This window comes from Fringilla coelebs (assembly GCF_963513975.1).
Source record: "Fringilla coelebs genome assembly, chromosome: 13".
Lineage (NCBI taxonomy): Eukaryota > Metazoa > Chordata > Aves > Passeriformes > Fringillidae > Fringilla > Fringilla coelebs.
Genome location: NC_140039.1, coordinates 21,895,045 through 21,906,362, shown reverse-complemented (window position 1 = coordinate 21,906,362; position 11,318 = coordinate 21,895,045). Strand labels below are relative to the sequence as shown.

General features: G+C 53.8%; 1 protein-coding gene across 4 annotated transcripts in view; it reads left to right on the top strand.

Annotated features, from left to right (window-relative positions):
- Positions 1–3,024: 3,024 nt before the first annotated feature.
- SRGAP3 (SLIT-ROBO Rho GTPase activating protein 3) overlaps positions 3,025–11,318 on the top strand; it is a gene marked incomplete at its 5' end in the record, with an annotated part of 71,735 nt that continues 63,441 nt past the window's right edge. For all 4 annotated transcript variants that reach the window (XR_014616488.1, XR_014616489.1, XM_084214593.1 and 1 more), the window contains one exon: positions 3,025–3,091. Coding sequence is in view for 2 of the 4 variants with exons in the window: in XM_084214593.1 (XP_084070719.1) it covers positions 3,025–3,091 (67 nt within the window). The remainder of the gene's footprint in view (positions 3,092–11,318) is intronic.

Here is an 11,318-nt window from a genome sequence, read left to right as displayed (position 1 = left end):
ATTCCTCAGCTGACCCTGCTGCAGCTGAGTGCTCTCCTGCGTGGGCAATCTCTCCCAGTCTGCTGGTGTACTGCAGCCTCATGAGCCTGAGGCAGAGCCCACACCTCCTTGGGACCCTTGAGCCCAGACTGGAATAGTTTCTGTCACCAAGTCTGGATTTACAGCAACTTCTCAGAGAGGCTGCAGAGGGTTTAGCCACATATCAACGGCCAAAGCCGTCCCCCTTCCCCAACCTCTTCAGCCCAAGGAATGGCACAAGGGATTCTGCCTTTCAGAGACGTCAGGAAGGTGGAAAGACCAAGGGAGAGTTGGGGACATGTCACAAGCTGCCTCACTCTGGGATGAGTAACTGGCAGCAGTGCTGCAGCTCTGGCACTTGGGTAAGGCTGTGAAGGGTTGGTGTCCCTGTCATCTGTGGCTTGGTGTGGCCTCCAGCCTGGCTCCAGCCTTCTCTGGCAAAGCTTCCCTGCTGTGAGGGTGGGTATGATGGATATTCCATCTCCGAAAGTATTCAAGACTGGACAGTGCTTGGAGCAGCCTGGTCGACTGGAAGGTGTCCCTGCCCATGGCAGGGGGCTGGAATGAGATGAGCCTCAAGGGCCCTTCCAACCCAAACCAGTGTGTGGATCCATGAGCAGAGGGTCTGCCCAGCTCATGGTGACATACATGAGTGTCTCTGGAAGCAGCAGGTCAGTACTCTGCTGAGGCTGCTGTGTGTATGTTCAGCACATTGTGAAACACAGTTTGAAGCTGGAAACAAAGAGTGCAAGACACTTCTGCTTAAAATTTTTTCCTTAATTTAGGAATTGCTTTAAGCCAACATTACCTCTGCTTCCTGAGCACACTCAAGGCTACTGCCCTGGAAATAATCTGCATTAGCCTTACTGGAGTGACCACGTTGCCATAGCTACTGTTGGTTTCTCTATACCTCAAGCTTGAAGTGTTTATTATGATTAAATCCCATCCCATCCCATTCTTCATTAAAAAATTCTGGGTTGAGAGTGTCACAAAGTGAATTACAATGTAATCCTTCCTTTTAAGAAGCTGTTTCAAGTAGAAATTCCACAAAGTATCTTAGACATTGATATTTATTAAAGATCATTAATTCATGATTGGATTATTTTTCTTCAGCCATCACTGCTTCTTTATTCTTTATGATATCTGAGTAGCAGAAACCCCGGGTGCTATTGGATCATTTCTTGACTGGGATTTTTCTTTCACCACAATTCTGTGGACCACTCTGAGAAAAGACACTTAACACTCTCAGACACGCAGCTTTGACCACAGAGCTGGCCTCACAGGTTTGAACCAATTTGGCAAGAAAATCAAAATCTGTCTTATGGCACAGGTGGTTATCAGGAATGTTGATCCTTGCTCTCTGAATCCCTGTGGGCGTTGCAAGAGAAGTGACTCCTGCTAGGATTAATCCTTTATCAAATGGCCTGGGCTTCTCTTTCCTTGCTTAGTTTGGTTTATTTTTTCGTTGTGGAGAGCGAGCTCAGAACTGTAAGGTCCCTCCAGGGTGTTCTTGGCTGTGAAGGAACACAACATTGTCATCCCTGGACTGTTCTGGTAATTGTGTAAATTGGCTTTTCCTTTCTTTGGGAGATGACACACCATTGGTGTACAGCAATCATTTCACACTCCAGTGGCACCCTCTCCAGAGACCTGATGTTCCTGGAGGATCATTCTTTAATACCTCTTGACTCTCCTTGATGTTGCCTTTCCAGCCCTGCTCCAAGTACAGCTTAGGGCAGTCACACACAGCATCCCAGCCCAGCTCCTTCTCAGATTCTTGGCAGGGGATGCAGCAACTCACCCTAGGGACTGGTACATGCTCCCTGGCTGCTCCTGCCCTGCCACAAAACACTGCCCCATGCTCACAGCCACTGTCCCTGTGCCTTCCCTGTGGTCCCTGTCCTCTGCCTCTCCCTGTGCACAGAGGGGGTCTAGCACAGTTTTTGCTTTCCCTGGGACTCTGAGCCCCTTGGTCCACCTGGAGCTGGAGTAATGCTGCTCAGCCCTGAGCCTGTGCCTCACGTTTTGCTGTGGCTGTGTTTCCCTGGAAGGACTGCTTTTTCTCCCTCCTCCCCAGGCCTTTCCACAGCCACTGAGATGCAGAATGCTCCTCTGTGCCGCCGGCTTGCACTAGGTAAATTATTTGTGTAATGGGTTAGGGTTATTTTTTAAAGTTGGCAGAGTAACTGTGAATCATCAAATCTCCCTGAATTCACTCCTCACAAGACGCCCATAAAAGACCCCATTGTGTGGAGCAGTGATGGGAGCGGAGCCGGGGCCGGACAGAGGACCCACTCAGTTGATTGTGGATGTGCGGAGGCTGAGTCCGCGCATCGCTGTCCGAGGGCTCGGGTGTGCCAGGGCACACGCCGCTGGCAAGTGTGTGAGGTCTCATGGACTGGGTCCCAAGCGCTCAGCGAGGACCCCTGAAACAGTGCCTTAACCACTGATGTTGCTTCTGCTGGAACGAACGTTTTCTCCTTTTTCCCTCAGTTATAACAAGAAGTGACAAATTCGCTCCAGTGCACCCGCGCTGTCCCAGCGGCGACCGGCTGTGCCGGAGTCCCGGGCTGCGGAGGTGCCGCCCCGGGAGGGGACACGCGGGGAGAGCGACACATCCCGCAGCGGGGCGGACACGGGGCGCTCCGCACCCCGGGGGGCGCGGCCGAGCCGAGCCGAGCCGAGCCGTGCGGGGCCGGGGCGGGGCCGGGGCGGGGAAGGGGCTCCGGAGCGCCCGCCCCGCGCGCAACCTGAGCGCAGGAGCGGCGCCAGGGCCCCGCCTCGGCCGGCGGCGGGAGCGGCTGCGCTCGGCTCGGCTCGGCTCGGCTCGGCTCGGCCCCGCTCCGCTGCCGGCGGCGCTGCGCTCCCCGCGCCTCGGGCGCTGCGCGGGCTCCCCGCGGTGTCCCCGGCGCCGCCAATGACGGCGGCCGCTGGCGGCGGCGGGGCCGCGGCCGGGTGAGGCGGCGGAGCGCGGCGGTGCCGGCGGGGCCCGCGTCCTCCCGCACGATGTCAGCGCAGGGCAAGTTCAAGAAGGACAAAGAGATCATCGCCGACTACGAGGCGCAGGTCAAAGGTGCGGAGCGCGGGCCGGTGCGGGCGCGGCGGGGCCGCCTTTGTGTGCGGGGCGGGGCGGGGCGGGGACGGGCCGGCTCCGGCCGCGGGGGCTGCGCCGCCGCCCCCCGCCCCTCCCGCGCTGCGGCAGCGCCGGGCGCGGAGCCGCGGAGGCACCGTCGGGGGAGCCCCGGCCCGGCCCGGCCCTGCCCTGCCCTGCCCGCCGGGTGCTGCCATCGCCCTGCGGGGACTCGGCGTGCGGAGCGCGGTGATGGGCAGAGGTCGTTCGGCCCCCGAAGCGGCGCTGGCCGGGGCCGCCCTCCGGGGGCAGCGGCGGCCGAGGGAGCCCCGGGCTGTGCGGGGTCGGGAGCGCTGCCCGCGGCCTCCCGGTGCGGGGGGCATCGATTCTGCGGTCCTTATGTAAGGAAGTTCGCCTTCTTGCTCCGGCCCCTCGCCTCCAGGCCCGCAGTCATTATTATGCAAGTGCCGGTAGTGGTGCGGAGCTGTGCGGCAGTCGCTGCGTTCCTGAGTGTTGGAGAGGAATAAAACTAGAGGTTTTGTCTGTTAAAGACACCGAGCAGCAAATCCCAAGCTCCAAGTTAATTCTTGTTTCGAAGGAAAGTTGGTACCCTGTGACACATGGCAGCTCTGCAGCTCAGGGAAGGGCTGAGCGGCTTGGAGGCAGAGGGAAATGAGCCAGTGTAACCTTCTGTATATTGCACACCCAGGGATTTTCACCTTGGTACCAAACTGTAGTCATGGGCATTTCTGGATAACTTAATAAATCAACTCCTTATTGCGATAATTGTTAATTCTGTTAGTTGATGACAGTTCCTTTTCCCACCTTCAGACAGAGGATACTCTCGGCTGCTTACTTCATGCCTTTCACTTGCATTCCGTCCTTCAGTCCCCCCACTATTATATAAAACCATCTTCACTCTCCCTTCACTCAGTTTTTTTATATCCATGTGTGTTCACCACTTCATTATATTTAAGTCCAGGACGTGGTTCATTAAAAGTGTAAAATAGCTTTTCTGCAGATTAATTTGTGCTTGTGCAAACTCAAGAGCTGCCATTTTTCTCCAGAACCCAGCTCAGCTGGGTGATGGCTGGGCTGCACAGACTCCGCTTGGAAAAGTCTCTGCCCAACTGCGGCAGCGCGATGCCAGAGGGAGGGATTCTGGGGAAGGGGCTGGCTGTTGGTTTCATGCCATTGTTTACTTTCGTGAATTTCAGTCTTTTGTAGCTGGCCTCCGAGAGTGACGGAGCAGTCACAACACGCCCTGCTCGGTGCCAATTACCTTTCTGCTTGTGTGTAATTTGGGCAAATTGATGTTATTGCACCCTGCAGTTAAGCAGTGAAATATTCTTTTAGTCTGTGGTATTGTTCGTTTTATGGGAGGGGATTTGCATTTGTTCCTAGAGACTGCCCCATGGTTTCGTGTTATTCTTAAAGATGTCCTGGGCCAGGTGATTCCTGCTTCTCTGGTGCTCAGGGTGCAGAGGGGTCATTGGGGGCAGGACTGGTTCTGAGCTGTTCTGAAAGCTTTGCTGTGGATGCCTCCAGTGCTTTTTGTGATTGTTGTTTGTGAGTGGAGTACTCATGGGCCATGATCATTCTTGGCCGGGCTTCTGTAGCCTCATGGTTTCCATATGTGAGGCAGTTAATGCTGGAGTGTGTGTGAGGGTGTTACATTACACCACACTGATCACGTTTTGGCCAGCTGTTATGCAGGCAGTTTGCTGATGGGCCAGTAATAATTTCCTTGGTACTGTTCTGTGCATAATTACACCTCCAGGAATGTCTGATTCCTGATATGGGGTACTTGGTCTGTGTTTTCAGCTGCATGAAGGCTAACTCTTGTGTTGACAGGGTGTGAGTGTGCCTGTGGCTGGGGAGAGCTGGGCAGTCACAGCCCGAGGCCAGAGTGTGCTGCCTTTGGGGAGGTGGCATCCATCCCTGGACACGCTGGGTCTGTTACAGCACCAGTGGTCTTGGGGTGACCATGGTGAGATGCGGGGCTCCAGTCCTCACAGCTGTGACTGGGTAGCCTTCACTTGTTGTCACCTCTCAGGGGGGACCAGGCTGGCCCTGATTTTCCTATCTTGCTAAACTGTTGGAGGAGGATAACCATGTGAGTTTGGAGGGATTGGTGCAGAGCTCTGCTGTGGCCTGTGCTTCCTCGCTAAATAGGAGCAATGTGAGCAAACGTGGCTGAGCAGGTAGGACAGCAGTTGGTCACTGCATTTGTAGGGACCCGAGGAGGGCTGGTGGCCGAGGATGCACTGCAGAAGGAGAGGGCTTTTTTGTGCTCACTTGTGTGTTGAGTGTGCCAGCCTGACGTGGGGTCTGTGATCATCTAAACCTCTTCTGAGGCTGTGACACTGACCATGAACACCCACCTCCACTTACATACAGTGTGGTCTCTCCTGGCTTGACTGAAGGATTGGATGCAGACTGCCTCATTTTCCCAGATATCCTGTTTATTTTCTTCAAGGATTGAGTCATTGCGCTGTTCATATCTACTCCCTTGCTACCCTCGTGAAGACAGGTGCCCAAACTTCCAGTGAAAGACTAAAATGGAAGAGAAGGAGGGATAAAGAAGAGGGGAAGTGGTGGCAAGGGGGACTAACAACCCAAGTGTTGATACAGAAATGCTGAAATATGAAGAGAGTAACAGATGAAAATTTGAAGTCGTGATCTCATGCTATGGAGGATAGGCCTGGAATCTGAACACGGCACAGTGCTTGTCCCCATGGCATGGACAGGAACATGGAAGGGAGAAAGGTGGAAAACCCTGCGTGTGAGCTCCAGGCATATGTCAGCATGCACAGAAGAGCAGTAACCCCAGCAAAGCTGCCCTGGGAATGCATTTGCAGACGAGGGTTGCTGCTGTTGTGAGGTGCCAGCCAGTGCTGGGTGAGGTGATGATCTGCCAGCAGTGCCTCAGGTGCGGCAAACCAGAGAGAGGAGCTGACGAGACCCCTGGAGGGACACGGAGGTGGAAAAGTTACTGAGGCTGCTTTCAGGGAAGTTTGGCTGCAGCCTCTAGCTCTGGCTGTTGGTAATTGGAGCAGAGGCTGGGGTGGTTCGGCGTGGCCGTCAGCGGCTGCAGGGTGGGAGCCGAGCCCTGCCCGACCTGCGGGTGCTGCAGCCTCGGCTCCAGCGATCGAGGAGCCCACGCGCTGGGTGGGGAGTGAGATTGGACAGGGCAGGGTTGAACTGGGAATTATCTTCGTGCACAGGGTGATTTATTTGCCATGATGGCTCTGTTCCTTCCCTGGAGAATTGTGTCTGCTCCTCTCATGGTGGGGAAGGAGTTGTCCTGAAATGCTTGGAGAGATAGCGGGGGTGTGTGGGGTGCCTGTGGGTCTGCTGAGAGCCCTGGAGCCCTGCTGCACATGCTGTTCACGGCTGGCTGGGAGGGCTGGGGGCTGCTGGCAGGGGCTGCCAGCGCTGCAGGGCGTGTGAGGCTCTGGGTCGGTGCCGCTCCGCTTTTGGGAGTGGGAGCAGGTGATGGCCGCTGTCCGTGGCGGCTGCAGCGCAGCCCCTGCAGCCCTGCAGAGTGTGTGCTGCCTGCCCCTGTGCGTGGAGACCTCTCTGCCACCTCTCCTGCACACACGCAGCGCTGGCAGGCTCCTTCCCACGGTGCAGCGTCTCCTGTCACTTATCTGGGCTCTGTCCTTCTCTTCTGCTGCTGCTTTGCACCCTCCAGCTGTCCTGAGAGGGGAGAGCTGGCCCCAGCACTGGCAGGAGATACTTGCTGGATGGTACCAGAAAGAAAATATTTAAGAATACTTTTAGGAGGGAGGTTTTCTTATTTGCCTTAGCCTTGCAGACAGGAGGGGTGGTGTTAAAAATAAACACCAGTGGAGATATGGCTGCAGATTTACAACTGCCACATGACAGCTGCCTGCGGAATAGAGAGCACAGCAGATCCTTGGATGCACAATTTAACGTGCGTGTTTTCAGATGTACAGGTTTTTTTTTTTTGGTCTATCTGGCCAGAAATCTAAATAAATGTATCTTCCTCATTATGGTTACATGCTTGATTTGTGGCTTTAATGCAGCAAAACGAACCAGTTTTAATTATGCAGATGCAACTGCCTATGGTCCAGCATTGGCAATCTCGCAGAAAATTGCGCATAGTGTTGATTGGCTGTTTAATTTTGTATTGCTTCCTGCAGTTTTGTCTTAACTCTGGCAAAACACAGGCCCCTGTGTGATCCCTCTGGCTGCTGTTGGCAGGAGGCTGCTGTGAGGCAGTGGCATCTTGTGTGGTGTGACTGGCAGGTGACATGATCCTTTGTGATCCTGGAGAGGTGGGGCTCTCCAAATGGTGCATCTGGCTGCAGAGTGGCAAAGGGATGATTCCTTGACTCCTGTGACTCTTAGCTGCTGCATATATTGATAATAAAACTAGAGTTTTGATGGTTTTAGCATCTAAAAACACTAAAAAGATTTGCAGACTTGGGCCAAAGAAAACTAATGTATTTTTTCTCATTTTCATAAAGTTTAGGTTAATTTATCATTGCCCATTAGCTTCCTTTGACTTCTTCTATTGCAGTAGCTGCATCCCTTATTTTGTGTCTATTTTCTTTTCCTACCTCTTTCCACTTTCTCAGAAAATGCTGGGAAAATTCCCATGCCAAATAATTTTCTAGGATACTGGTTTGCTCAGGGGAGGAACTTTGATTCCCAGCGAGGAGAGGCATCAAGGCTTGAACTTGACAGCTCATTCAATGAAATGGTTCTCTGCAAGAGGGAAGGTTGCACCTCTTTGTGGGGGTTAGAGGGAAACTGCTAAGTATTAATCACAGAAACAGATAGAAAATGTCTGTTGGCTTAATTGTTGTGCTTAACAAAATGTGGGGAAGCATCACCCAAGGGCGCCCAGCGTGCCTGGCACAGCTCAGCTGGCTCTGCTGGAGCTGTCTGCAGCAGGTAGCAGATGCTGATGGATCTGATCTGGTTTCTGCTCTGACACTTCGGGAGAGCTGCTCCTCGCTGCTCCTGGTTGCTACCACCCCTTCCCTGCTGTGTTTCCTGTGGGTCTGGCAGCTGGGTTTTACAGAGCCCTCCCTGTGTGGGCACCCGGCAGGCCATGTGCAGGGTGAGCAGGGAGTTTAGACGTGATTTCTAATAAGGATTAATTGTCAGTTTCTAATGGAAACAATTTGAATTTATCAGGGATGTTCCTGCGAAGTGCAAGTCCTGAGTGCTTCAGCAGAGGCTGGGATGGTTCAGCTGAGTCAGCAGCTCCTGCCAGTGACTGCCCACCACCAGCTCTGTGCAGCTGTGGTGGGATGGTCCATCCATCCTCAGCAGCTCCTCCTGCTTGTCTGCATGGCCAGAACTGCTGGGCAGCATGTCCGGGCTCACGGTTCCTCCCAGGGCAGGGATCTGGGGTCCTGCTGTGCTCTCAGGTGATTTAGATACAAGAGAAGGGTATTTTGATCCTCTTAGCGTGGCCATATTTTTCCCTGATAGCTGGCAGGTGCCGGGGTGGGCAGCTGGCATTATTTGTCAGTCTGCCTCTCCTCCTGATAACAATAAAACCCTCTTACAACACTTACTCGAGGCCTGTAGCCAGTCCTCGTTCCAGGTGAAGAGTTTTAAGGGCTGTTAGAGTGCAGCACCAAATGCCCTTCAGGTGCTTAGCAGATATTTATAAGCCTCTGTAAGGTGGAATGTTGTAAGTTCTGTGTGCAGTTTCAGCCCCTGTCAGGAGCAGGATTTACTCTCCCTTTTGCTGGCCTGTGGGAGATGAGGGGGGACCCTCCCCCGTGAGCTCTCAGGTTTTCTCCTGCCTGGCTTTGGCTTGGTTTCAGAAGCTGTTTGTCAAGCTCCCACGCGTGGCAGCAGCAGTCACTCCTGGGATGCCTTTGCTGCCCTGGGAGCAGCCGTGCCCCTGGCAGGGACAGGGACAGGGAGGGGACAGGACAGGTCACACAGGGGACTCCTGGCCCTGTCGGGGCACGCTCCTGGCTCCTCCTGCCACTCTCCAGCACAGCTGGCACCGAGTCATCTCCCCTTTCTTACAGCCGGGCTGGCTCTGTGCTCCTGACTGTTGATTTAAACCCAGGAGGCTTTGCTGAGCTGCCAACAAGCCCTGCTCCTGAAAAGGTGACTATTCCTTCCTAATGACTGATGTGCTGTGTGTGCCCTGCCTCTGTGTGAGTGGTGTGTGCCTCAGCAGTGACTGAGGACACGGTGAGCAGTGTGAGTCCGTGTGCTGCTGGGGTGAAGGTGGGCTGTACCTGTCACTGCTGACCTCCTTAGGGCTGCCAGCCCTCTGCCCGTGCTCCTGCTCTGCGCCTGTGGTTACTGGGTGCACTTTACTCTGTTCACGTCTTCCAGAGCCTGATTTGTAAACTTTTCCCTGACAAACTGGCCCGAGATAACTTATTTTAGTCTCCCTTTTCTCTCTGTAAGGCACTTGCAGTGGTTTGGACAGAGGCAGCCACTGAACAGTGTATTGCAACCTGCAATTTTAAGAGAGGAAGTGGAGTATCAAGATAAAATTAGTGCGGGAGTTCGTGCGGCTGTGGTGTGTGCCCTGGACTGGACCCAGGGCTGTGTGTTCCTTACTGCCAGGGTGCTGTGGGAGCGTTTGCTGCCTGTGATTTCCCAGCAGCTTGGCTTTGGAGTTCACGTGAGAAATGGCCCCATCACAGTGCAGCAGGCGGGACATACAGCCCTGCTGTTCATCCCAGGGTTGTGCTGTTTCTCCCAGGGTTGTCGGTACTCAGCTGTGAGGAGACAGCTGGTAGGATGGCCACAGTAGGGAAGGAGAGGTTTTAAAGCCTCCTTAATTTAAATATTCCCCTTTGTTTTACCAACAAAGACATGTAAAAAGGTGTGGTAACCCAGAGTGGAAATTGGTGCTTCCCAGCCTCCTGTGGAGGTCGTTCCCAGAGTCAGCTCTGCAGGCACAGCGTTATCAGAGGGGAGCAGCAGCAGTGCCTCTGGCTGGTGTTCACCTGGCTGTGGTGTGTCTGTCTGTCTGTACTAGGTGGGTTCTCTGGTTTGGGAACCTCTGGCCTGGGAGGGATTGGGGACCAGAGGGCTGGAAACTGGGGGAAAGCTGCTGCTGTCAGTCTCTTGCTGACATGTCTTGTGCTGCTGAGCTGCCTTAAACAATCTCCTCCCAGAAGTGTTTCTATTAGCTTTCCTGGCTATGAAGCTCTGCTGATGCTCAGGGAGGTTCTCTGTGTGGTGCTGCAGGTTTTAGATTGGAAACTGCAGAGTTTGAGTTTGGGAAAATTACACAGCCACAGTGGGTCCAGCAGCTTCCAAGAAGAATTTGCATTACTATTGGTTGCTCTTCTTGCCCTCGAAGTTGGAGAATAGTTTTGAAGAGGACAGAAAAACCTTCAGCTTTTCCACCTCAGCCTTTGGGAGGAGCAGTTGTGTTTGTGGCAAGAGATGGCAGTCACTGGAATGTGTCTGGCTTCCCAAAGTAGCCCTGGAAAGCATTGCTCCATCTAGCAGCAGTGGCAGGTGTGCAGGACAGCTGAGGAGCTTGCTGCTGAAGGAGTGGGGAGTTCAGTGTTCCCAGTGTCTATCAGCTGGCACAGGAGAGGACACTGCTCCTTGGCTGAGCATCTCTGATGTCCTGCCTTAGGGAGAGGAGAGGGAGTGCTGCTCTTTGGCATTCTGTTCATCCTGCTGCTTCTGGGAATGCTCAGGGCTGCAGCCCTCCAGGGCAGGGAATTTATCCATGTGCCTTATGCTTTGGTTTTTACTGGAGACAGCAAAGCAAGCTGTAGTGGTGGGGTGAACCTGGTGCTGTTTTACTCTGGCTTGTGTTTTAATTGTAAATGTTTAGGAAGACAGAAGGATACAGAGCTGTAATTGACCGGTGTTCAGGGGATGGAGGACTGACTTCAATGTTTCCTATTAAGGGAAGAGGGTACCTGGTTTTCCATGGCTTTTCTTCGTCTGTTAGTCCAGCTTTGTGGAACAGTGCTGCACACAGCAGGACTGCAGCAGAATGGCCTATCATGGACTTGCTGAAGTGTAGTGGCTTCTCCTTCACCATGACAGAACCCAAAGATCCGTTCCTTCTTGCTGCTGTAGTGTTGCTGCTTTGTTTGTTTGTTTGAGGAGTCGTTTGTGGTCTCCAGGCACTTCTGTGGCAGGGTGAGAGCCCGAGGGGATGTTGTGCTTTGGGACTTTATGAGGAGATGATCTCGAGAGCAGATCTAAGCTCGAGATCATCATTTGATAATTTTAGGCTGCTGGC